The 26,352-nt window shown below is 33.3% G+C and overlaps 5 protein-coding genes across 7 annotated transcripts; 2 read left to right on the forward strand and 3 right to left on the reverse strand.

The window, feature by feature from the left end:
- The first annotated feature begins 151 nt into the window (after positions 1 to 151).
- LOC128395958 (G-patch domain and KOW motifs-containing protein-like) lies at positions 152 to 1,730 on the forward strand. The gene is made up of 2 exons (XM_053356457.1): positions 152 to 404; positions 477 to 1,730. The coding sequence occupies exon 2, from the start codon at positions 560 to 562 to the stop codon at positions 923 to 925; it is 366 nt and encodes a 121-aa protein (XP_053212432.1). The 5' UTR covers positions 152 to 404; positions 477 to 559; the 3' UTR covers positions 926 to 1,730.
- A 586-nt stretch (positions 1,731 to 2,316) lies between these two features.
- Positions 2,317 to 9,062, reverse strand: LOC128395951 (papilin-like). Its single transcript, XM_053356447.1, is given in 5 exon segments — positions 2,317 to 2,579; positions 2,581 to 4,131; positions 4,208 to 4,394; positions 4,643 to 7,742; positions 7,832 to 9,062. Coding segments are annotated over 5 exon segments (5,790 nt in total). The 5' UTR covers positions 8,588 to 9,062; the 3' UTR covers positions 2,317 to 2,383.
- A 2,598-nt stretch (positions 9,063 to 11,660) lies between these two features.
- On the forward strand, positions 11,661 to 15,633 carry LOC128396000 (GATA zinc finger domain-containing protein 8-like). 2 transcript variants are annotated; one of them, XM_053356500.1, is made up of 4 exons: positions 11,661 to 11,858; positions 12,199 to 13,842; positions 13,928 to 14,335; positions 14,413 to 15,633. In XM_053356500.1, the coding sequence occupies exons 2-4, from the start codon at positions 12,583 to 12,585 to the stop codon at positions 14,665 to 14,667; spliced, it is 1,923 nt and encodes a 640-aa protein (XP_053212475.1). In that variant the 5' UTR covers positions 11,661 to 11,858; positions 12,199 to 12,582; the 3' UTR covers positions 14,668 to 15,633. The 2 variants fall into 2 exon arrangements, with proteins under 2 accessions (XP_053212475.1, XP_053212476.1); XM_053356501.1 differs by lacking the exon at positions 11,661 to 11,858 and having other exon boundaries at positions 12,024 to 13,842.
- Positions 15,634 to 15,894: 261 nt separating this feature from the next.
- Positions 15,895 to 19,694, reverse strand: LOC128396002 (suppressor of tumorigenicity 7 protein-like). 2 transcript variants are annotated; one of them, XM_053356503.1, is made up of 8 exons: positions 19,544 to 19,694; positions 19,239 to 19,321; positions 18,442 to 18,613; positions 18,167 to 18,319; positions 17,523 to 17,969; positions 17,100 to 17,426; positions 16,832 to 16,924; positions 15,895 to 16,742 (listed from the first exon to the last, which is right to left on the reverse strand). In XM_053356503.1, the coding sequence occupies exons 1-8, from the start codon at positions 19,545 to 19,547 to the stop codon at positions 16,507 to 16,509; spliced, it is 1,515 nt and encodes a 504-aa protein (XP_053212478.1). In that variant the 5' UTR covers positions 19,548 to 19,694; the 3' UTR covers positions 15,895 to 16,506. The 2 variants fall into 2 exon arrangements, with proteins under 2 accessions (XP_053212478.1, XP_053212479.1); XM_053356504.1 differs by having other exon boundaries at positions 17,523 to 17,957; positions 19,544 to 19,692.
- Positions 19,695 to 19,849: 155 nt separating this feature from the next.
- On the reverse strand, positions 19,850 to 25,727 carry LOC128396001 (tyrosine 3-monooxygenase-like). The gene is made up of 13 exons (XM_053356502.1): positions 25,541 to 25,727; positions 24,843 to 25,466; positions 22,598 to 22,732; positions 22,405 to 22,521; positions 22,143 to 22,323; positions 21,987 to 22,075; positions 21,692 to 21,759; positions 21,546 to 21,596; positions 21,344 to 21,489; positions 21,144 to 21,279; positions 20,948 to 21,074; positions 20,636 to 20,865; positions 19,850 to 20,577 (listed from the first exon to the last, which is right to left on the reverse strand). The coding sequence occupies exons 2-13, from the start codon at positions 24,900 to 24,902 to the stop codon at positions 20,379 to 20,381; spliced, it is 1,539 nt and encodes a 512-aa protein (XP_053212477.1). The 5' UTR covers positions 24,903 to 25,466; positions 25,541 to 25,727; the 3' UTR covers positions 19,850 to 20,378.
- Between the last annotated feature and the right edge of the window lie 625 nt (positions 25,728 to 26,352).

The raw sequence follows: 26,352 nt of genomic DNA on the forward strand, positions 1-26,352 counted from the left end.
TTGGAATTGGATCAGTTTGGATCTTAATCTTGTTTCGTTTTGTTTTTCTCTCACCGGTTCTTTAATTTTGACAATTTTTCTCTTCGCAATTGTTGGTTAATTGTTATAGATTTTTAATTGTTTTCTGTTATTTATGTTTAATGGTTTTGGTTGATTTTCGTTGGAATTAGATTTTGGCTTCTTGGTGTTTTATTTACTCTTCTCTTTGGTTATGTTGTTCATGTTAGTCTTTTTTCTGTGATTTTTTTCTTCATTGTAATTGATTTATTTGTCTTTGTTTATTTTTATCTCTTTGGGTAATTAAGTATTAAAGAGAGAGAGAGTGTTTTATGTTAACTTATCGGTTGATTGATTGATTGGAGATCAAAGTTTAGATGAAATAATTTGATTGATACCATTTCAAGGTAAGTACTTTGTTTCCAATTTGTTGTTTGGTCTTTTTATTATTGTTTTTTTTTTCCTTTTTATTTTTTTAGGTTTTTCTCTTCTGGTTAATAATAAAGTAAACGTTCATTCAGAAAATTGATTATCGCTCAATTTTTTGTGGTGGATTAACTAAATGGAAAAGAAGATTAGTTTTAGCTTCAAGAGGAAGCCTGATACCCGAGGATTTGTTAAGCCTAAGGAAGAGGTGAAAAAAACTACCGAAGAATATGTAACAAGTATTGAAGGAAGAAGGATTGAAAGTTTAGGAGGTGGTGGTGGTGGAGAAGGTAGTTCATCTTCACAGTTAGTGATTCCATTAACAAAAGGACAAAAAATCTCTGATGAGCCCAATAATTATGACGATATTCCCGTTGAAGGATTTGGAGTTGCTATGCTTCGTGGTATGGGCTGGACAGAAAATGATGATCAGATAAAACCAATTGAAACTTATATTCGGCCCAAAGGAGCTGGTCTAGGCTCTACACTGAGTCGTAAATAGATTCATGTAAAATGTCAATATCTGTGATTCCGGTTTGTGATCATACTGTTGATCTGCCATGGGAAACGAAAAAGCCAAAACAAATTCATTCATTTATATAATCCAAAGGAATTTTTTTTCTTCTACCGATGAATCAATTTCATGGATCAAAATGACAATGATCAAATTCACTTAGAGGGGACAACATAAGCCAAGAATATTATTCACTAAATCAATATTTGCTTACACCTTAAAATCAGTTGGATTGATTGTATTCCATTAATTTTGATAATATGCTCTTCAAAACAAAGCCCAGTGACATCTTCTTGGCTGACGACCAGAGGAGAAAAAAGAAGAAGAAAAAAATTCTCAATCTATCTAACTAACAATCTATGTGTTGGGTAAACAATCTTAATCATTAAAAAAAACCTCCAACTTCTCATTTTAATGATTATTTTGAGAGTCTTCATCACTCTTGCTCTTCAATCCCTAAAGATTTAATCAACTTGAATACATGGATTCTCAAGAGTAGAAGAGACTGAGATTTTCCTTGGTTTTTACTCTCTCTCTCTCTCTCTCTCTCATTCTCTCTTTCCATTTATGGATCATATTATAATTAATGAAGTTTATTCCGTTTCTGTTTCCAGATATAATTTTTAATTTAAATGATTTGGTTTACACATTGAGAGAGAAAAACAAAAAAAAGGATGCAGAGGAAATAGAAGCCAAGAAGGAAGGAGAAATCGAGAAAAAAAATGGAGGAAAAATGAGACTTGGAGATTAAGAAAATAATATTCTTCCTAATCAATGTCGATTAAACATCGAATCATATTCAAATTAGATGATGAATCTAATTTTCTATTGTTTTTTAAGGATCAAATTTAATTTACTTCTTATTTTGATGTTGATTGTATATTCCAAGATTGTTGCTAATCTCCTTTTTCCAAAATGATGTTAATTATTTTGTCGTGTTTTTATCACGTTTTGTTAATTGTTGGTGAATATTTTCTGTTTTAAATATGGAAAGAAAACAAAATGATTATCAGATAATTAATCTTTCTTATTTTTTTTCTGATGATTATAATCAATTGGAAGGTTATAGAACTTTAATTATGATAATTGTGAATGGACTTTGATTTCTTGTGACTTTCATTAGGTGAGAAAGTCCTTTAAATAAAGTAGATTAAGAGGATGAAGATGATTAAAATTAAAGATTATAATTAAACTCTGGATAAATCACTCAACCTGAAAAGATGCTTAGGTTTATATGTGATTACTCCGGAATCACAGTTAGTTGATTATCAACAATTAACGGTACAAATGGAAAAGGAAACTTTCTCTTAGCTAATTAATCTGAACGCTGAACACAAAGACGATTATCTTGTAAATGGATTTGCGAAAATTGGACTTACCGTTTTAATTTTACATATTAAATGCACAATAATTTAATTCTTTTAATTGTTGTAGTTAATTTTATCGTTAAGTGTGACACCTTGTTCGACATTCTTCCAATGAATCAAATCGATTGGCATTACCCTCGCAACCTCCGTACACGAATGATAAACAGTCTCGACTCGATGGAGCGTAATAATAGACGAGATAGTTACCACCACATCGACCTCGAACGGGAGGTAATCGGCAAATGTCTTGAGCTGGCCAACACTTTACTTCGCACTTTACGAGAAGGGAATCTGTTACCATTTCCACCGGAACCGGTGTAATAAAAGGTCTTACAAACACCGTCCATGGGATCGTAATACCAAGTGATCGAAGAGTCTGAACCGGAACCGGGATCTTTGGGTAAGATGCACGATAGAAGAGGGAAATTTTCATTTTTCTCATTTGATGGATATTGATTGTAATTTGGTACATCAGGCCAAGTTCTTGGGGGTTGTACAGGCCGTTCCATTGGTGTTTCAGGCCAATTAGATGAAGGTGATGAAAGTGAGGGTGAAGGTGATGATGTTGATGGAGGTGAGATAACTTGGGGTGGGTAAGATGGTGGTGAAGGTGAAACGGATTGTGAGGCTATTCCACGAGTTATATGATGACCACAAGCGGATAAACATTCACTTTCAGAGCGGAAATTGTTGGCAGAACCACCGCAACCCAAGTAATAGAAACGAGCACATGAATGTGTTTCCAGATCAAAACTCCAACGAAGTTCAACCGTTCGATTTCCCGAACAAGGTAAACCTCTATCTTGACCTATTGTACATTGATCGATTCCGGGTGTAGGTAAAGGTGGACCAGGTCGAATTGGATAATAAGGCTGAACGGGTGAGAATGATTGAGATTGTGATACAGTCACTCCACAGCGATTTTCACACTCTTCCTGAGAATTGAAACTGTTATCATTTCCACCGCAACCTCGATATTCAAAGGGTACACATCGTTTATATAAATCGTTATGCCACCATTTTGTTATTCGTTCATCACATTCACCGTTACCAGTTGATACTGGTAATTTACAGATATCGACAATTGGTTGACTAATTGGTACTGAGGGTTGATTATAAGGTATCGATGGGTAAGGTAGTTCTGGATATTGAGGTCTCGAAATGATTGGACGTTTAGTTGAGTTACACATTTGCTCGCAATCAGTTTTGGACACAAATCGATTGTGATTACCTTCACATCCCGTATAGATAAATTCCCGACACTCTTGGGTAACAGCGTCAAAGAACCAACGTGGATAACGACCAAGACATTTACCTTCCGATCGAGGAAGATAACATAAAGTTTCCGGTTCCTCTTTTTTCACCACGGCACATTTTCTTTGACAATCTTCAATGGTACCGAAATTGTTTTGATTACCTCCACATCCACCCCAGTCAAAGGATTGACATGAATCGGCTTGTTTATTGTAATAATATCGAGACTGTTTTCGGGTACAATGACCACGATCCATTGGTTGGTCACATCGATCAAGGGTCTCAGGGTGAAGGCAAAAAGCTTCACACTCTGATCGAGTGTTGAAATTGTTCTTGTTACCCAGACAACCCGAATATTGGAAAGTTTCACATGATCGTGTTTCCGGATTAAAGTGATACTTTGTTATATTTAATCCGCAGGCACCAAACACCGCAGGTAGCGCACATCGTAAATAACCATCCGGATTAACACAAATCTTTTCACACTCTTCTTCTGATTGGAATCTATTGGCATTACCATCACAACCACCGTACCAGAATCGTACACAACCTCCATAAGATTGATCATAATACCTGAACAATTAGATGAGAATTGATTCATTTCGATTAATATGAATTTAGAATTGTTTTTTTTTCTCTCATTATTTACCATTTAATTGTGAAGTTTCGACATGGACCTCGTTCCCTTGTTAGTTTACATGCTTCCGGTGCTCGATTAATGTCCAAACTTGGTCCACCAGGACAACCCTCGAAGTTGGGACCAAGGGCAACGGTGGTATAGTCAGGACAACAATGCCATGGGGCTTTAGTACAATCACAACCAGCGTAATTTGGTCCTAAATTGAGTAAAACAGAAAAGTTAAAAATGTATATCATCTAACAATCAGTAAAACATTGAGCAATTTATTGTTCAAAAATCGGAATTAAAAAGTTTTTTTAGATAATATATGAATGAAAATGGTCACAATTATCTCGGTGTCTCTTTCTGATTTTAAATCAATGTTAATCTGCACAGAGAATAAGACAATTTGTCAATAGTTAATTGTCTCTAAATTGTAGTTAACTAATCGTTGTATTAACTTACCAGTTGCTGGAGTTACACCATCGAAACAACAACCATGAGTTAGTGTTTCACATGGACACCCTTCGTTGTTTGGTCCTTTCGCTGGTGTCTTTTGATCTGGACAACACCCTTGGGGTAAAGTGCGACAAGGGCAACCAGAGTAATTAGGACCAACGGCTGTCGTTTGATTATCGGGGCAACATCCAAATGGAGTTGAATTACAGCCACAACCAAATTGATTTGGTCCACGAGCCGGTGTTAGACCATCAGCACAGCAGCCATACAACATTCTTGAGCAAACACAACCTTCGTACTCAGGTCCAGTGGCCTTAGTGTAATCATCTTGACAACACTTGAATGGAAAGGTATTACATGAACATCCCTCATGGTTAAGTCCAGTCGCAAGGGTTTTATTATCAGGGCAGCAACCAAATTCTGAACCCGAACAAGTACAATCATCAAGTTCCGATTTTCGAGAATTCAACCCATCGGGACAACAACCGAACGTTGTACTATTACACAGAGTCGTTGGTTCCTTAGTTACTGGTGAACAAACTGTACCATTATTTGGTCCATCGGTACAAGCTACCGAACTGGGTTTAGCCTTGGAGGGTTTTGTACATGAGCTAATCGTAGTATTACTTGAATCACCTCCGTCGCCTGATCCTTCAACTTCAAGGCAAATTTCACCCGCACCAGAACCTTCAACCTCATCGGTATCTCCAGGTCCAGGGGTTGGTTTGATTGGACAATTGGTACGATTAACACCCGCCTCGGTTATATTGTCATCGCAACAACCAAAGGGAACGGACAAACATTTGGGTGGACAGTTGAGCCCAGTCTCATTAGTTTTCGGCGTCTTATTGTCAAAACAACAACCATGTAAAGTATAGTTACAATTAACTGGACACCCGAACTTGAAAGGTCCATAAGCAGGTCGTGCTCCATCCCAACAACAGCCAAAGGTTGAGGTCAAACAAGCAGCCGGTGGTAATTGGTCAGTTTTAATCGTTTCCGTTGTATTGCCTGTTGACGTATCGTTGGAATCACGAGTAACCTCAATGGAGGACATTGTTGTTATGATCTCGACATTCGATATTTCGGTTTTATTGTTTTCTTCAGTTTCTTTGTAACAATTTGAGAAATCTAATTTTCGAGGTGTTACTTGATCAGGACAACAACCAAATTGACTGGAACAACAATCGATTGCAGCGGTTGAACTTGAATTGGCAGCGGGTGGCGATTCTGGTGGGACATCGGAAACATCCGTTGTTGGCTCTTCAACTACTCCTGGTTTAACCCAATCACAGGTACGATTAACTGTTAACAATGTTAATTGTGTCAATTGTACCGCTGGTGTTGATTGGGTAACATTGGTTGTCTCATTGGTTTCACTAAGAGTCTCATTAAGTGTTAATGTTTCATTGGTTGACAAAATTTCAGTGACGTTATTATTGACTGTTACTTGCTCTGTTGTTGGTGCTGATGTTGGTGTTGAGGTCGATGTAGTAGCGTTACATTGTGCCAGCGGTAGTTTACTAGCAGTTGAATTGTTTGGATCTAAGCAAAGGATTGTCCTCTCTTCTTTACCACATTGACATGGACCCCATGGGCCATAGTAAAGTGTGGCCTTACATTGAACGGGTGCTCGACATGTTCTTACCGTTATTGGTTTACTTTGTCCTTCGCATTTACTTTCGTCTACTTTGATTGAATCATCGTCAAATAATCCGCACACAACATGACGAGTCTGAAGGCCACGTCCACATGACGCTGAGCACGATGTCCAATCAGAGGTAAACCAAGTGTAATTACAGCCTGGATTGTTTGTACAATTACGAGTATCGGCTGGTTTTCGTTCAAGTCCACAAACACTTTCATCGTAAACTGATCCCTCACTACTAACACAAAGGACACTTCTTGTTGAAATCAATGGACCACAAGGGATATCACAACTTGACCATTCGGACGTTACCCAATCGACTCCACCTTCACATGGGATAGAAGCACAAACACCTTCTGATTCTGGTCTTTTATCGGGTGGACACAGACTATCATGTACTCGAGTACCATTCATATTAACACATTGAACTTCACGAGAGTGTTTACCTTGACCACAACGAGAGGAACATTTTGACCATTCAGTTGTGTTCCATTTATATTCAATCGGTGGATCAGTTTGATTACCAGCGATAGCAGATAATTCATAACAATCATTTGGTGGACAAGAAGCAACTGTACTTGGCCTTGGTTCATTACCACAAACGGAATCATCAAGAACCAATCGTTGACCAGAACCACGAATCTCTTCACAAAATACAGCACGTGTTTTAATTCCAGGACAAATACATTCCGACCAATTACCCTTATGATAAGCAGGTAAACAATCAACTTGATTACAAGATCGACTTAGCTGAGGTAAAATTTCCCGTTTACAAAATTCGATTGGTACAAATTCACCGGTCTTTAGACGTACACAACGAGCGGGCCTAATTTGAACACCAGAACCACAAGATCGTGAACACGGGCCATAAGGTCCAAGCATATATTGGTATGCATCGGGTGGAGCCCAAATTGACGGAACTGGAACATCTGAAGGAACTGAATACTCATACTCGATTCCCGGTGTACTCTCTTGATAAACCATTTGAATGTATAATGGACTTCGAAGTGGCCCCAAAGCGTACAAACTTTCCGCAATGGCTCCAGTAGGTGAAGAGGTTGGTCTTTTACCATATTCAAAGCGAGTACCACCCGCTTCAAAGTCCGTAAAGGTTATTTCAAATGTCCAATGTCCATTGAGATAATATCGTCCACTTGAATCACGAACAGCTAAGAAATTACGGCTTGGTCCAAGTTCGTTGATTCTAATGTAAGTCGCTCCTCGAGGGATAAGAACAATATCTTGATAGCCTGCGGGTAAATTTTCCGAAAAAGTGTCTCGAACTGTATTACAATCTTTTCCCTCTCCACCACAAACTCGACATTTATCTTCCTCTTTAGGTGAACCCAAGAGACCATCACAACCCACAGGTAAACAATTTCCAGCCACACAAACACCCGAAACCCAGTCCATTTCTCGTAAGCATCTTGTCCCATCAATAACTCTTTCCATTAATTTCTGTTTCAATCACAATTTGAGTAACATAATAATTAGTTAATTTTTATACCTCGAGAAAAAAAACCAATTAGTTAATCTATTTTACTTACTGTGTACCAAGTTCCATTTTTAGGTTTACAATTTAAAGTACAAAGATCGTCATCTGACCTTCGATCAGTTGATCGGCTTGTATATGGTTCCCATTCAATGTTTTCCAATTTTCCGGTTGCCAATGGAATCGATTGATTATTAAACATTGAACATTGTTGAGCACGAAAATCAATCAATTCCTGACAAGGTTGAATATTACACGAATAGTATCGTGTATCTGGACCAACGCAACTTGACCTTCCATTAAGATCAATATCGGTACAATAGCGTTTTTGACTTCTTACTCCACCTCCACAAGGACGGGAACATCTACTTGGCTCAGACCACGGAGACCATGGGCCAGATTCAATTTGTGCCGTAGTATTTTCACCGAGAATAAAATTCGAGGGGATATTAAAATCGACTCTATGAAGGCCAAAATTGCGATAACTTCGAGTAAACCGAGTTCGACGAAAATTAATTTCATCGAGATGATTTTTACTCAATTCACCAATCTCATCAACATCATCTCGAATTGGATAAAGTATCGGTTGAGATACTTGAAATGAACTTGTTAACGATTTAATTGAAGGTAAATATGAAGATAATGATGATAAAGATGATGATGATGAGTCTCCACCGGCTAAATTAACTGATGATGATGCTGACGAATGGGATGAGGATAAAGATGAAGATGAAATTGAAGGATTGGTTCCGGGTAACCATGATGAGATGATAAATATAATATTAAATATCCAAAGATGATGGAGTAACATTTAATTACTTTTAAATTAATAACAATTTACTTAGAGAATTAGAAATTGGTTGAAAAAAAAGAATAATTAATTTACGATGATAAAGGATTAACTGATTATCCGTTTCATTGGATGAAGATACACAGGAGAGAGAGAGATCGGGTTAGTATTTAGGAAGATGAAATAAGAAGAAAAAAGTTTTTCTTTTTTTCTTCTTCTCTTTTTTTTTAAAGAGAGAAAACTTTTTTTTCTTCTTATATTTTAGATCCCAGAGAGAAAGTGATCAACACACTGATTAATTTATCGACAGTAGCAATAGTTTTTTGTTGTTCTCTGGTGATAATTGCGATGATGAAGATGATGAGGATGAGGATGATGATCAAACAGGGAGACAACGGATAATTGAAGATGATAAACAGTAATGGTTAGTTAATCATAGTCGAACAGGAGGAGAGAAGAGGATGAGGAGAAAATGTTTATGATAAAAGAGAGATGGAGAAAATAATCTTGAGACAAAAAGAAGAAGAAGAGAGAGACAGAGAGATGAGGGAGTGGGAGGAAGATGAAGGAGGAAGGGTGGGATGAAGGGCACTTTTACCACAGCATCATCTTCATCTTCATCTTCATCTTCTTCATCATTATCATCATCAACCTCCTAACATAATCTTAATTCATATCTTGGACTCTTCTTACTTTCTCCCTCCCTCTTTTCTCTCTCATCATCATCTCCTCTCTTTCAGCATCTCTCGTCTTTTTTTCCTAATTTTCTCGAGCATTTCTCTCTCTCTCTCTCTCTCTCTCTCTCTTCATCATCATCTTAGCTCTCTGTGTGGCAGATAACGAAAAGTGGATGAAGTGTACATTGTTTGAATGAAAGAGGAGAAGATGATGAGATGTCAAAGAGATGGAAGATGATAAAATATCTGAAAGCAACGTGAAGATAAAAAGATGAAGATGAAAAAAAGGTCGTCTTCTTGACCTTCTTCCTCTTTCTTTTTTAGTACATTTCTTTGGACGAATGTGATATCGACGATTACCAGCCCATTTCCGTTTCTTTTCAGAAAAAAAAACAGGAACTTAAATAGTAATAAACATTAGAAATCACTAAATTTAAGTTTACAATCAAAATCTGAGAGAAGAAAAAAAAACCAATCACAACAATCAAATGAATTTTTCCAATAGTTTAAAGTCTTAATTGCGACAATCAACTAAACCAATCAATGTTGACGAATCTACTTCTCTTGTTCAACTTTGATTGTGATCATTTTGTGAGAAATTGAATTTAACTTTACTATTAATAAATCATTGATTAAATTGTCATTTTTACCTTTTACATGATTGATTAATCATCTGATATGATTTAAAGTGGTTAATTACATAATGTATATGATAGTTAATTGTAACTGTTGTTAATTGGCCCGGGCGATCATCATTTAGAGAGCCAGATTAAACCGGGTAAAGATAAAATTGATTAATTGTATTAGGTTAATATCAATGATTAACTTTGGTAAACCTCTTGAATTTTAATCAGCAACAATTTAATTAATATAAGATTAGTTAGTTAGTAATTAGCGAGAAAAAAAATTGTTGCTTTTTATTATTAACCTGAAGATAACAAACAATCAATTGAAAGTAATCAAAATACATCAGGCCAACAATTAATTGTACTATCAAGATAATTAACAATTTAACAAGTTCAACAATCAAATGAAATTAACTTAGGCCTAACAAGTAATGATTAATTGTTCAAACAACTTATTCACAATTTGATAAACAATCAAGTATAATATTTGTACAAATCCAATTACAATTAACTAATCATAGATTAAGAGTAACTTGTAATTTTATCAATCGGATTAGGTAAATTTGACACAATCAAATTAATGTTTTGAATTTGAAAGTTTTATTAATACAATTAAATGTCTCGAGGAATCAGTTAATCATTTTGTTATTGTTATTGGGAAGGAATCAAATTCATCTTTATTAATCAGGTTAACCTAATTATGATATTTGAATTGTTTACGTCAATATCTCTGATTAATTAGTTAATTGTTGAGGAAGAAGAGGAAAATTGTTGCTTCTTTTTTTTGTTTCAAGAGGCTTTTTGATTATTAGCTATTAGAATTGATAAAATTAACCTCGTTCTCTATCAGTTAATTATTGATTCTCGCAGTGATTTAGATTGTAATCATAAAGAAAGTGAAGTGATTAAGTGTTACAATTAATTGATTTTAAAATAATTTCCATTTCAAGAGTTATAAATAACCATTAATATTGTGGTGACTTTTTCGGTATTAATGTTTTCCTTTCACTCTTATTGATAAATTAAGAGATTTAATTGGATTGGTAACAATTAAATATGAGTATTAAAGTCAATTCTCTCTCCACAATTAAAATGTAATTAAACTTGGAGATGATAATGATGACGGTAAAGTCGGTTTACATTTCCTTGATTCTTTTTGTTTGTATTTGGTTTTCCTTCAATTAGTATGTCGATATTGTTGTTGTTTCCATCCATAGATACTCCATATACTTGTCAATGATATTTCCAAGATAATTTATCACAATTTACTGGATTAACTAATTGAACGGTAAATTGTTTTCTCCTCATCTAAGTTAATCAACAGAGAACGAGAGAGAAAAACAAGAAACAGAAAGAGAAAAAAAAACAAAATTCTATTCGAATAGAAGAGAGAAACAATTAAATACAAACAAAGTGATTAAAGAATATTAATGGAATCTAAATTTTCCTTTGATAAAAGAATCAAATCAATAGAAGAATACAATTAATTAGGAACAATTAGAAAAGATCAACAATCACAAACAATCAAATGAAAATATCCCAAGAAATTGTTGTTATCCAATGAAAGAAAAACAATTTACTTGGTTTGTTTTTCATTCCAAGGAAAATTTTTTACCCTTTAGGAGACACACAAATAACAATAATAATCAAATATTCTACAATTTTAATTAGAAGAAGAACAATTTATCTAATTAATTTAGAAAGGAAATTATTTTATTCTCGATCAATTTTATCAAAAGAAAATGTTGATCTATTTTGACTGGAATTTTAGTAAGAATAGCAAACCAATTCTCTCAATTTTTTGTTCTTTCTGTTGATTGTTTAACATTTTTCTTTCTTTTCTTTCTTTTTACATTTTCTAAATTGTTTATTAATCTCCAATCGAATTAAATATTTTCCTCGTTAATCGTTAATCTTCTAATCTCATCCGAAGTTAAATGAGTGACAATTTGTTTCATTTTCCTTCAATTTCTAAATCACAAACAAAAGGTAAGACAATTGATTCAGTTGGAATGGAAATTATTTCTCTCTTTGGTTCTCTCTCTTTTTCTATTCTCTTTCTTTTTCTCTTCCTCCCTCTTTCTCTCTTTCTTTTTTCTCTCTCTTTTTCTCTCAATTTTCTCCTACTCATTTCTCTCTATCTCTATCTACTATTAGTATTCATTTTCTTCCTTCAATTCAATAATAATATCATTTAGTCATTTTCTCTCCATTTACTCTGCTCTTATATTCTCAATGTTATCTCTCACTTTATCCTCTTCCATCTTTATCTCTCTTATTATTATTATTGTTCACTTTTTACTCCTTTTTGTTTTCTTTTTCATTACAGAATAAAAAATCGCCCCATGTATGTGTGACAATCATGAATTTCCTGAATGTGCCTGACAGTTAATTGTTATCTCCTGTTGTAAAAATCTATTCGTCATTGGTATTTATATTCACTGAATCATCAGAAGAAGAAGATAATAACAACGTTTCTATAAAGGAAAAAAAAATATTTTCGACTCCATGACAACGTTTCACTTTGAAGGAATGTCAATTTAGAAAATGGAATTATAATATTTTATAGAATTGATAGATTGGAGCTGAAACACTATTACTATTACATCATCTATCAATCTATTTATTTAACAGAACAAAAATTTACTGGTAATTACGATCATCTATTGGTTAATATAAAACAATTGGCTTTAATTTACATTTGAAATTCATTATGAGCTGGGACAAGATTACTTTCATCTGTCGTGATGGTTGTATAACTGGTAATCGTTTCATTCTTACCAATTATTCACGTTTACTTGGTGAAGCTCTGGATTCTTATCGATCAAAAGTTTCAATATCCAGTAATCATAAACCCGCTGTTCATTTGAAAAACAATTCAACCCGTGACCTAAGGTGCCTTTTCCATGTGCTTTATTCATTAACTTATGCTGAAGTTAGTAATCCAAGATTAACTGGACTTCAAAATGTTGCCCGTTTATTGGATGTTGAATTAACGTTAAGAAATGGACGAAATGGTTTTATTAGAGTTATGGCTTCACCTGTGCCTTATCGTGATCCACTCAACGGCGGTGTCGGTGCTATTGGTGTAATATCATCAGCTGCTGCTATAGCCGCTACTTCAGCTGTTTCCAGACCACCTTCTCCCCTTTCTCCTCCCTTAAACAGTAGCAATAGCAGTAAAAATGGTAACAAAAACACCAATAACAATAATAATGATCGAAATGATAACAACAATAACCTAAGAAATGCTGGAAATAAAAATGGCCCTGTTATTATAATCAACAGTAAATCGGTGATTGTCAAACCTGGTGAAAAAAATGTAACATCAAGAGATCCGAGGTCTGATGCAAACAAGAAACGTCGAGTTGATCAAGCATCTCAGAAAAATTCATCAATCGCCAATGATGGTACTCAAACTGATCCCGAAATTGAATTGGATTTTTCCGTTGACGATGAGATGGATGAAAAACCTTTAATAAGTGACAATCGGCGTTACAGTGTTGATCTAAATGATAATGAGATGGATCTAGATGGATATGGGTCTTCATTTGCTGAAAATAATCCCGATTTTCATCATAATAGTATTTCCCATCATGATATCAATTATAATGATGTTTCCTATGAAATGTGTCCTTCCAAGTTACGTAAAAATGGACCCGGTGCAGGACTTTATAGTACCAAAAAATATTACACAAAAACGGCAAACAAAGATGAATATACGTGCAATCTTTGTCACTATATTGCTAATTGTTGGACATCAATTAAAGCTCATATTGAGACGCAACACTATCATCTTGAATTCCGTTGTAAACGTTGCTCTTACGTTTCCGTTTGGAGAGCAGATATTGTTAAACATATTCGAAATTTTCACAAATCTCGATCAAGTTCTGAAGACACTTATATTACTCGACAAAGAAAAGAGTTTTCCGGCGAAGCTGATATAAATCCTCAGCCTTCTAACGATTCAGAGGTTCGTAAATTAACCTGCAATCACTACGATAATTAACTCTATCGATAATTTATAATCTTTTACAATTTTTCTGTTCCTCATTCAGAGATCAATGGAAATTATCAATCCATTAAATGGAAACGATATTAAAATTGAGCAACCCGATGAAGAGGATATACCATCAGTTTTACAACAAGATCTCATGGAAGAAGATGAGGATGAGCTTGAAGAAGATGAAGATTTAAGAGAACCATTAATTGAAGGAAACAATAGTCTATCTTCTAGCCCAGTTAAGCCTTTCGAGAGATTATCATCTCGAATCCCTGATATAAACAAAGATTGTTACGAAGTTGTAAGAGTGGGTAACAAGAAAGTCTACAAATGTCTCTCTTGTGCCAAAGAGTGTAAAACCTATTGTGGTATAAGGGAGCATCAATATTCAACTCACTATGGGTACATTTGTATCTGTAATCAATGTGATGTCAAATACAGATCAAGATCAAACATGTTCAAGGTAATTATCCAGTTGATTTCATATTTTATTAAACAATTATTGATTGTGCTTATTTTTGTTTACCCTTTTTCTTGTAGCATCTCAATTTAGTTCATCAAATAGTGAAAAATTTTACCCAACATTTTGGATATCTAATTGAAGATGGACATCAGAAAATACCTGAGATACCATTAGACTCAGTTGATTCTTCAGGTAAATTCAAGTGTAAAATTTGTCAGAATAATTTCCTGGATAAGGAGATTATGATTAATCATCTTGTCTACAAGCATCGGATCAAAAGTGACGTTACCCCATTTTACGAGGAAAATGTTGAACCTTCACCAGTATCTTAAAAGCCGATTTCGACTGATCTCTTTCAATTCTTTGGAAAACTTTCTTTTCTCCATTTCATAAACTACTTTCTCTCTTTCACTATTATCATCATCATCATCATCACAATCATCATTGACTTCTAATCATCTCAATCAACTTCATCAGAAAACTTAAGGCCTGATGACATATAAGAACAAACAATTGCGCTTAAGACCAAAATATCCGTCGAAATCTAAGAATTTTTTTTATTCATAATTCATAATTCATATTTCTTTTTTGTTTTCATTAACTATTGAGGTAATTAGTCAAACGAAAAAGTTTATAAAACAACACAGTTACAGAATATTAATCTTTATACCAGAATTGCCTTGGAACTAAACAATTAACTTAGAAATGTAGAACCAAAGAATAAGTCAAAATTTTGGTCTCTCTTTCACTTAGAATGACAAAAATAGTTTAGAGCAATATCTTTATTTCTTATTGATTATTGTATATCAGTTCTTATATCTTTTCGTAATTTCATCTGCATGCCTTGACCTTTTCCACTCTTTCATTTTACCTTTAATCACGTTCCATTAAGATTATCAACAAAATCAACTGTGCACTTAAATCAAATTCACAACAACGAGACAATTAATCTTTTTCATCTATTCAACTTTACTATCAAACATTTTCTTGTCTATTTTTCTTCGCCCAAAACCATCACCTTGACGCCTTTCTTATCATTAGTACATTTTTCCCGTTAATCCTCGTTTTTTATTCACCTTAAACATTATCTAGATGATCGTTAATCTCATGATGTTCACGATGATCGATTTTTTTTTCTTGCGATTATACGTTTTCTCAATCAAATAACACGTATCATCAATTTCATCACTATCACAATCATAAAGCAATGATTTACCTTTTCCTTCAAAATATTACATCTATTAACTATTTTGTACTCAAAGAATTAATTAAATCAACTATTTAATATCTCATACAAATTATGTCAACTTTCATCTTGATTTGTAAATATTAAAAAGGTAATTATTTGGCTCCAAACAAATTACAGTCAAGTAAAGTGAATTAGATTCAATTTGATTTAAATTTTTCTTTTTGTATTTTATCACAAAGATACTTTAGCTTTTTGTTGTTGTTGTTGTGAGTTTTTGTTAAGGTAAAACCAGAGTTGGCCCTTTGAAATGGCCTCAGTCCAAAGCGAAATAGAAGGGAACAGAGAGTGAGAGTGAGAGTGAGTGAGTGAGTGAGAGAGAGAGAGTATTACACCGATTATTGACAATAAATTAATTTAGTTACAGAATTTGATTTGTTTCTTGTAGCTTTTCAAAGTGGGTGAGAGTTTAAGGGAGACAAACTGACAATCTGGATGATTGTTTGTCCAAAATCAGAGAAAAGTAAAATAAGCAATATGCTTAACTAACATTTTCTCTGTGTCAAAGGCATTTCGCACAGAACAGGAAGAAGAACAAAAATATTGGTGGACAGAAAGAGAAAGAAAGAAAGAACGAAAGAGAGAGAGAGAGAGAGAGAGAGAGAGAGAGAGAGGTTAGTTGTTGAGAGAGAACAAAAAAAGAGAGAAAATCAAGACAATTGATTGACATTTTCCACTTTTGTTAACAATATATTTGTTTTTCTCTGATGTAAATAGATAATTATAGTAAATATAAATTTATATATTTCTTTTCTCTTACAACTGTCTTTAACTATTTATGGATATTCTGAATTTTTGTTGAAAATTATTATTTTTTTGCAAGAATTTTGATTTGTTTTCATTGTCTTATCCTCGTCTCTCTTTTTTCACTCTCATGTTACAGATTTAGAGAGAAATTTGATATCATGTAAATCGTGACAATAGATCACACCCTCGAAAGTTGCTGGAACAAACTAGAGGGAACTAAAGTTTCCAATTTTTCAATGAAAAATCCCAACGGAAGGGAAAGCCAACTTATCAAGATTTTCGCTAAAGCTCCCATAGGTTCTGGGTACGAGTGTGTTAACAGTGCCAGTAATGCAGTAAAGGAACACAAACCAGCAGTAAAAAGTATAAAGAACGGTAATTCTTTCTTTGGATATACTGAAACATCATGAAATGCTAGAATAAAATGAAATAGAATAAAAACAAAATTAGAAATTTAGTAAGAAAACAAACAATTCATTTGACGAAGAAAAAAAATCACATACATGGTAACAATTCACGATCCGTTGTCTCTGTGCATGTTGGATATGGATAAAATAATTGTCCTTTTTCTAATGGGTATGGAATCATCCTAAAAGCTATTTAAAGAAATGAAAACACAGAATCAATTAGCTTCTAACTAAAAGTATAAGTTGAAATGAAATGGAAAAAATTCAATTGAGAAGCAATTGAGGAAAAAACTATTTGCATGACAGTTAATTCTGAAAATTAAGTCAAGAAAATAGGAATTATGGTAAAAGATGAGGTACTCACTTCCTTCCCAAGTACAATGGAGAAGATTTAAAGCTCCTTCTACTCTTTTCCAATGAGCCAGATGAAAAAAAGCATAAGCCACCGCTTCACTATCTCCACGTTTGAGTATATGTTCAGGGGGAAGGATGAGACTTTTCATTTCCAACAAATATTTAGGTACATGGGGATTAAATTCAACTGCTCGATGAATGGCTTCAACTGCGTGCATCTCTGCCGTTGTTAAGCCCCGTTTAGAGGCCAAATCGGGTGAAAATTTCTCGCTCACTCCTCGTGCCTTTAAAAGTGCTGCTGTATAACAGATTGAAGCTGATTTGGGTAAATTAATATCTGTCGAAAGGATTGAGAAAAAGAAATAGAAAATCAAAATATTAGATAAACATTAAGATAGAAAATAATAATAAAAATAATTGATTGAATAATAACCATCATATTTTGCAAGAACAGCTTGTACATCAGCATAAGCTTGCATTTCCAATAGGGCTTCAATTAAATTCTCATGGATATTGAATACATTCATCATAGGGAACTCTTTGATTAAATCTCTCATCATTTTGGTTGCTTCTTTTAGTTTACCCAATTTACGGGCACACATGGCTAAACGACGACGTATATAAATAAGTACATTGGTATCACGACGGTGGATTGTTTCATAGGTTGAGCTTTGATGGTGAAACTGTTGACTTTTACGATAATTGGTCTCGGCCACTTTTAATGCTTGTTTTAAAATTTTCTCCGCTTCCGTTATGGTTGGAGCTTCCTCTTCAGCAAGTAAGATTAACGCTGTTGCACATTCAGGATTTTTATCAACCGCCTCACGAGCGGCTTTGACACGAGCTTTAGGGTCTCTTTCTCTCCAAGCTGTTTGCATGGCTAAAGGAAAATTGGACAAATCAAATGGTTATGTGAATAGTAAAAACCAAAAGTAATCACAAAAACCAATTTGAAAAGTAAAAGAAAGAAAACAAAATCGAAATTAATAATGATCGATTACCATGATGTATTTGGAAAAATTCATTCTCAACATAAATTGCTGATCATTGTAATTTAATCACACAGGTTGGGTTTACCTGAGTCAGATTCACATGTGAAAAATGTTTGATGATCTTGTGCGGAAAGATTCATATCGTAGTAAGTTAATGGCTCCTTTCGAGTGGCTTTGGCATATCTATTGTATTCAGCTCCTCTAAATAAGTTCAACGGATTACGCCAAACTTTACATTCTAAAAGAGACAAAGAGAGAGAGAGAGAGAGAGAGAGAGAGAGAGAGATATTAAAAATTAGAATCATGATTAATTAGTTATGGTGAATATTAGAAACAATTAGAATTGATAAATTAGCTTACCCAGTGAAAGTTGACTCGAGCTATTTGAACTATTTGAAGAATTGTTTCCATTGGAATTGGGGGTCGCTTCGGCATTTGTCTCACCACTGCCAAGCCACGGAGAAATATGATTAAGTGAAACTTGTTCAATAAACGATGTACCATATTTACGGAAATACCACCATTCAAAAATCTAAATTGTCAAGAGAAACAATTAATAAACTGTAATGAAAGAGAAAAAAAAAATCTTTTCTACTGATGATGATTATATTCATCACTGTTTAATTACTGTTAAACTCTTGGATTTGTAAGGTTGGATATTAAATAGAAAAGAAACTTGTTGCAGTTAAAAAGGAAGATTCAAAATCTACTGAGGGAAAGGTTATTCTAAGATTTTCATCAGAACGGATGGTCATCAATATTCAAGAGTAAACTGGAATAATTATCAAGGAAATTTCAGAGTAAATAGATGATTTTAACATAATATCGTTGAGAGATAATCTCAATTGGTTATTTATAGCTTGAAAAGCAGATCACAAAAAAAGAAAAATTAAGTTATAAGTCTGTGAAAAGTACAGGAGAAACTAAACTCTCATTATCTCAGGTTATCCTGGTAGATTTATAAGTCGAATCTTGAAATTGGATTGAAAGAATTGTTGTAACTATGTAAATTCTAACAATAAGCCAAGGTAGAGAAGTGGATAAATTGAAGAAATGTAACAAGATGTTATGATTATGATGATGTAAGAAACAAAGGTAATGTCAATGTTTGTAATCCCGATAAGCAAGAGGATTAACATGAAGATGTTCATATTTACCAAGATGAGTCCAGAGATGAGTGATGAGGTTCCAGTAAGGGCAACATAGAATTTCGGTGTTAAAGTGCTGAGAAACATTGATGCTGAATAGAAATAGAAGAATAAAAACCATACAAGATATTAATTGATAAAAGAATAAACAATAAGAAGAAAAAAACATGAGTAAAATAGAAAAAGAGAGCAAAATAGAAAGAGAAAAATAAACGTATTGATGAGTATGAGAGAAGAAAAAATTGCAAAGGTAAAGGGAAAAAAAGAAACAGATTGTTAACCAGCACACAGAGAAATTTGCGAAAGACACTCACTCATAATTTAACTTTTGTCTCTCCAGGATGAATTATTGTTTGGTCAGTTGGAAACTTGAACGGTAACAATTAGAAAATTAAATTTTAACTAATTTAAGATTGACAAAGTAGAGACAATTTAAATTGTCACATTAAAACAAAAAATCAACAACAAGCCGATGAAAAAAAAGTAAAGAAAACCAACCAACATCTTTAGAAGAACAATAGATGGCGCTGATGTGAATTCTTTTTTTCTTTTTTTTTAATTATTAATTGTGAACAATTAATTTAATTGTTAACCAATTATTCTATTCTTCTCATCTTAGTGTTTATGTTTTTATGATTGTTCAGTGTTTATTTCGAGTTAATTGCTTTCGTTTTCCATCATTACACCGACATCATTACTGTTGATTGAAATGTTTTCATCTCTTGTAATTGATTAATCATTTATGGATTTTAATTAATTAAATGAATCTCTTTGATTGACTTTCGCTTGGTGCTAAATTAATCATGATCTGGATTTAGTGTTTTATAGTTTGATGCAACTGAATTAATCTCATCTGTGTTTAGATTTTATTAATAGTTTAAGCCTATTAACCAATGATGATTCAATTGTTGTTGATTTTTGGTTAATCAGTTGATAGTTTTCATTGCGTTTCAATTGATTTAAAGAGTTGATTGTTTTTGATTGCATGATTTAATTTGTTTTATCTTTCAACCAGATATAACATCAATTAGTTAAGCATTTATTTGGACACAACGAACAACAGATAACAATCAGCAACAGAATATTGAATACTTTTGATTATAAGCTAAGGATTTTTCTAATTTAACAGTTAAATTTTGATTATTTGATTTAATATTTTCTCCAACAATTAGAGTTATTTCTAGCCAAACTCAAACGATTAAGAGCTCCATTGAATCGGGATAATTGTGACTCTAAAGATTTCGAGATAGATTTCAGTTTATCCATGTTATCGATGACTTCAATTGACTGAGTGAATGGATCATAAGTAACATCAAATCGTCTCTTCAATTTGGTATAAACATAATTCCTAATGAGAGAAAAGTGTTAAATCAATCGACTGGTAAATCAAATTATAATCTAATTACTTGAGCTGTTCTTTGGCCTTCTCAAAGCTTTGAGCCACAAAGTAAAGATCCTGATAATCGACATCCTGATAAGGTTGAATCGCAGCCTTTTCTGGTTCGAATGGCCTTCGTTCTGGTTTATCCGACAGCGAATGTTGTAATTCACCATAAGACGATAAAAGTCCAGCACCATAAGCCTTTACTTGACCATCTTCCATACACAGGCCAAACTCAACAGTAAACCAATAAAGCTAAAGTTGATTTGAATTGCAAAGTAAACAAAGTAAACAATTAACTAAATTACCTACTAATAAACGATCACGAATCGATTACCGTTGCAAATCGTTCAATCTCCTGATCATCAGCACCAAGTGAAGCTAATCCAATTTCTTGGGAAAACTCAGCGAACATTGGATCGGCCAAAATCGGTGCATGGCCTAACAACTCGTGGATACAATCACTGAAAATGATTTAGAACATTTTTTCTTATCATAAAATATAAAAGAAATGAGGCCAAAAATAAACTAACGGTTCAGGAGAGTGATGAGGATTAGAACCATGTCGAATATATTGTGTCGATTGGAAAACTCGAAACGCAAGACTGGCCAGAAAATCCCTCGCAGTTAACAAACCAGCAGCAGGTCTCATGGTAAATCCAGTTCGACCTACGAACAACAATTAAAAGTTTTCAACTACAATTCCAAAGTAATAACAATTAGAAATACTTACGTTTCAAGAAATTGGAAACATCTTCAAGTTGAGGAATTGAATCAGGACCATAACCACACTCACGTTCGAGCACTCGAAACACCTCAACGTGCTGTCGACAAGCATATTTAGGATATAAGTCAACTAATTTCCGGTAAACTTCACCCCTGTTGATGTAAGAATTGGAATTAATTTCTCACAATCAAAGCCCGAATCAAATTACCAAGTGACAATTTCGTCCGGAGTGTAAACAACATCAGGTATTGTTTGTCCCCTGTTGGAAAATTGGATCAATCAGATTAGTACTCTTAATTGTTCTCGCAATAAATTGATTTTCAGAGCATTTATTCAGGTAGAAATGATAATTACCATCGATAATCAAAAGCAATTTGAGCAATCTCCTTTCGTCGTGCTCTGTACACCTTATCAGTGAATCCCTGTAGCAAGAAATTGATTGAGTAATTATCGTTTATTAATTTGTCAACAACAAAAGAGATTGACAATCAATTATCATCTTCACAATTAACGAACAGTGAAACAATCATTAACTATGATCGATACAAAGAAAAAGGTAAAAAAGATTCAGATTATCAATCGATTAATCATTATTATCTTCGTATAACTGATTAGAACAACAATTAAACAATTAGATAATTGTACTCACAGGATGATCTACATCTAAATCAGGCTCATATTTAGTCATAATATGAGTACAAAAGTCAAGATCACTTATGTGTCGGGGGAACCATGGATCTGGATTCGATTGAAAATGGAAAATTGATCAATGGATGATTGTAACAATTGAAGAGACAACAATTACCTTTGATGCTGATTAATTGTTCTTTCAACACTTCAGCTTGAGCTAAATTACCATGTCTTAGTGATTTCATGAGATGTAACAATCCTGATGAAGAAATCTCAAGTCGGAGAAATATTTCCATTCGCTTAGGATCATCTCGACTACAGCGACTTTCAATATGTTCAATCCTTCCCTTACAAGCCTTTGATTAATATCGATAAAAGGTCATCATCAAAATCGATTAGTATTAAATATTATCATCGACTTAGTATCTTCAATTTACCTCAATGAACTTCAAGATTCTTGCAAGACCAGAAAATGAGCCATCATTTGGACAAAGAAGTAGATTGTGAATTCGAGGTGAATCCTGATCATCTTTATTTTCAGTAACCACAAGAACCTAAATGATTTTCAACAGAAAATCAATTGTTAACTTTTCACCTTAATTGTGTAAATCATGGCAACAATTACGATACCTCTTCCTCGGATAAATCAGTATCCTGGGAGTTTTGCCGTTGCTCTTGTAGCCACGATAATCGAGCCTCGGAATTTTTTTTAGTCTCAAATTTTGCATCATCAACTAATGACCTCCGTCGAGATGGATAACCATGCTATTGATAAATCGAAATGAAACAAATCAACAATTAACAGAATCAATTCCATGATAATTTTAATCTTGCTAATCACTGATTCTCTTGGTAGAGAAACAAAAACAAGGGCAAAGTTATAATTGTTGTGGTCAATCAAGTTAATCATCATCCTCATGTAATTATTGGACCATGGATCTGAAACCTGAATTGTTTACTATCAATTCTGAGTTGACATATACAAGAAGATTCATTCAGGGTGATATTTATGATGAAAAGTAAGAGGAACATGAATCAAGGATAAGATTCATATGAATGAAAGTAAACTTATTTTCATGTCCCAATGATTTTCACGGATTTAGTTAATCATTTCAAGTGGAATTAATTAAACCAAAGGGTCAACTATCAATACCAGGCACACTTACAAAACCAACAGAAACAATTAAACCTCACCAACTCATGAAGATCATATCAATGGCCATTTAATTAATCCTTCTAATAATAACCAAAAGAAACCAGAAAACAACAAAAAAATATCCAATGTCATCAATCAACATCAACAACAGGTTAACAATCAACAGTAAGAAAATCAATACAACTACTAATTGTTCAATCATGTTGATAATTAGACGATCATCAAAAGTGATTTGAATTGTTTAGGTTCATTTTGAAATCAATGTTCATCTTTTTCTGGGTGAAAAAAAAACTTTAGACCAATTCCAAGGATCGATTTCATCAATGGCCATGAATTCCCTGAACAATATTAACGATAACTCCCTGTTGAACATTTGATAATAACTCTATACTCTTTCAATGAACTTCCTTCCTCTCCTTAGGACTATTTTGGTTCACTGATCAAACCTAATTGGTTTTAACAATTGATTCAACAATTGGACACTTTAATCACCTCATCATCGTCATCATAATCACATCTTATTCAATACACTAATTTCATTCAATTTTATCATCATAACGATAATAATACACAATGAAATTGGTTCATTATATTATTATTATTATTATAATTATCACAATGATGATCATCATCACTAAAGGTGATCATCATATATGGATACATAAAAAAAAAGTCAAATTTGATCCTCTCACACAATCAAATCAGAGAGAAATCAATTTAAGGATCAAATCTGTGTCATAATAGTAAATATCAATAAGGTTTTATAACAATGAGACCTCTTAACAATAACATTGTCATCATCTTAACCATAGGATAATGATGACAATAACCATGATAATCTGATGAATATAATGATGATAATGTAAGAATGATAAAAAGTGCGATGGATAACTGAAATATTTAGAGAGACAGAGAGAGAGAGAGAGAGAGAGTTAAGCTATAGAAAAATGAAGTTTTTATCATCGAATCAGATCTCATATTGTTCACGATGATCGATTTTTTTTCTTGCGATTAAACGTTTTCTCAATCAAATAACACGTAGCATCAATTTCATCGCTATCACAATCATAAAGCGATCATTTACCTTTTCATTGACATTATTGCATCTAAGGGGTGATCACTAAAAATCGGCCTAAACTTATTTTCGGATAACTTTTTAATTAAATAATATAATGAAACTTTCTTTTGATTTTATTGAAGAACTCGAGGATAGATGAATGTCCATATTTGTTTGCATATCCAAATTCAACCCATTTAATGTCCAAAATACGCTCGAAATTAGAAACATTGAACTCAGTCTTGTCAAAGGTAATTTTTACTGAGGCCACTTTTGCTGTTTTGGGCCCATCTTAGATTTTTCAAATCGTCGTGATCACTTGAACAGTTATTAGAAAGCAGAAATAGTTAAATAGATTTAAACAAGTTTGATTAAATCTATTTGTCCAACTAACCGATTCAGGGCCTTTAGTTTGATGTCTTTAAAATGGTTACTATTAGTGAATAAGATCCTAATATTGATCAAAGTTAATCAAGACAATAATTGACACTTTTTCACTTTCATAGTTTTCGAGAGAGATTTGATAACATGTAGATCGTTACAATAGATCACATCCTCGAAAGTGGCTGGAACTAAGTTTCCAATTTTTCAATGAAAAATCCCAACGAAAGGAAAAGTCAACTTATCAAGATTTTCAGGTAAGAAATTAACTAATTACTTACCTCTACACTGTAACTTTTGATTGAAAATTTAGCTCGACTTAAAGCTGCTATCGAAGCCATTGAACTCGACAGAATATTAATTAGCCACAGAACAATTTGAAAATAATAAACTCAACGTAACAATTTGTCTCGGTAACACTTTCTAAGTATAAGAATCTAAAAGTAATATGATAAAGTTCCGGTTCTTTGGCTAAGGAAAATGTTGCTTTGGATATTTTCTGTACGGTAGTGACATCTTTTTGGAGGAATCGGCAAACTCATGATGAAAAATTGATATTAATTAATCACAATCTTCTATTCAATTTTTAAGAGAATGAAAATTTATTCAAATCATTACTAATAACGAGTGTTAATTGTTGTACTTCATGATATTCATTTAAATAATCTGCAAATATCAGTATTCTTATTATAAGATTGTTAGCAATTTGGTTACGATTTAATTGTTTAGGTCCAATTTTGAGCAATTACATTGTTGTCGTCTAATTATTGAATTGAAGGTAAAATAAAAACCATAACAATCAACGATGCAAATAGAGTCGCCATCAAATTAGATGTGATCAAGAATGAATCTCCCAATGTGAATCCAATGTTACCATGATCAACCCTATCGAGGAAAAGTAAAGCCTGAAAAATAAGGATAAACAGATTTAATTAATTGTCGACGAAATAATTAAAACAAAAATTAAACTAATATTAACCTCTAATCGAGTTGAATCGTTACTTTCTCTCAATGTTAATTGGTACAAATCGTCATAAAATTCACGAGAAAAATGATTAACTCTTTTAGCGTTGACAATGACGATGTAAGTGATGATAATATTGATTACAAATCGATAGATTAGTTCAACTAATTGTTGTTCATCTAATTGTTTGTTTAAGATGAAGTGAAGCAAATTCACGAGAAAAATGATTAACTCTTTTAGCGTTGACAATGACGATGTAAGTGATGATAATATTGATTACAAATCGATAGATTAGTTCAACTAATTGTTGTTCATCTAATTGTTTGTTTAAGATGAAGTGAAGCTGAAAAACAGCGGGAATGAAATTTGATAAAATAAAAATGGCGAGAAAATTTTTCCAATAATTGTTGGCAGTTCGAGTGAATTCAATTGTACCACAATAGTGATTCCGTCGGGATAAGATTATCTCATCAGATTTAAGAATATTAATCGTTGACGATGAAGAAGATGATGATGATAATGATGATGATATATTCCAAGGAAGAGTTTTCTTATCTTCTTTAAAAGAATCACTTATATCACGAAAAATGGACTGAGCGAAAATCGTAATGACCAGAAATTGGTAAACAAGAAGCAGAACAACCAATAATCAATTAGGTCAATCGTTACATGGACAATGTCAACAATTCGGGTGATGGTCAGTAGATTAGAAGCCGAATCTAAACCAATGGAGATCATTAATTGGATATAGATAATTGTCGATAATATAATTACGAGGTAAAGCCTTTTCGGATGAAAGAAACACTAGTGAGAATCCATTGTTTCGT

This window comes from Panonychus citri, unplaced genomic scaffold (assembly GCF_014898815.1).
Source record: "Panonychus citri isolate SS breed McGregor unplaced genomic scaffold, ASM1489881v1 Contig00142, whole genome shotgun sequence".
NCBI lineage: Eukaryota > Metazoa > Arthropoda > Arachnida > Trombidiformes > Tetranychidae > Panonychus > Panonychus citri.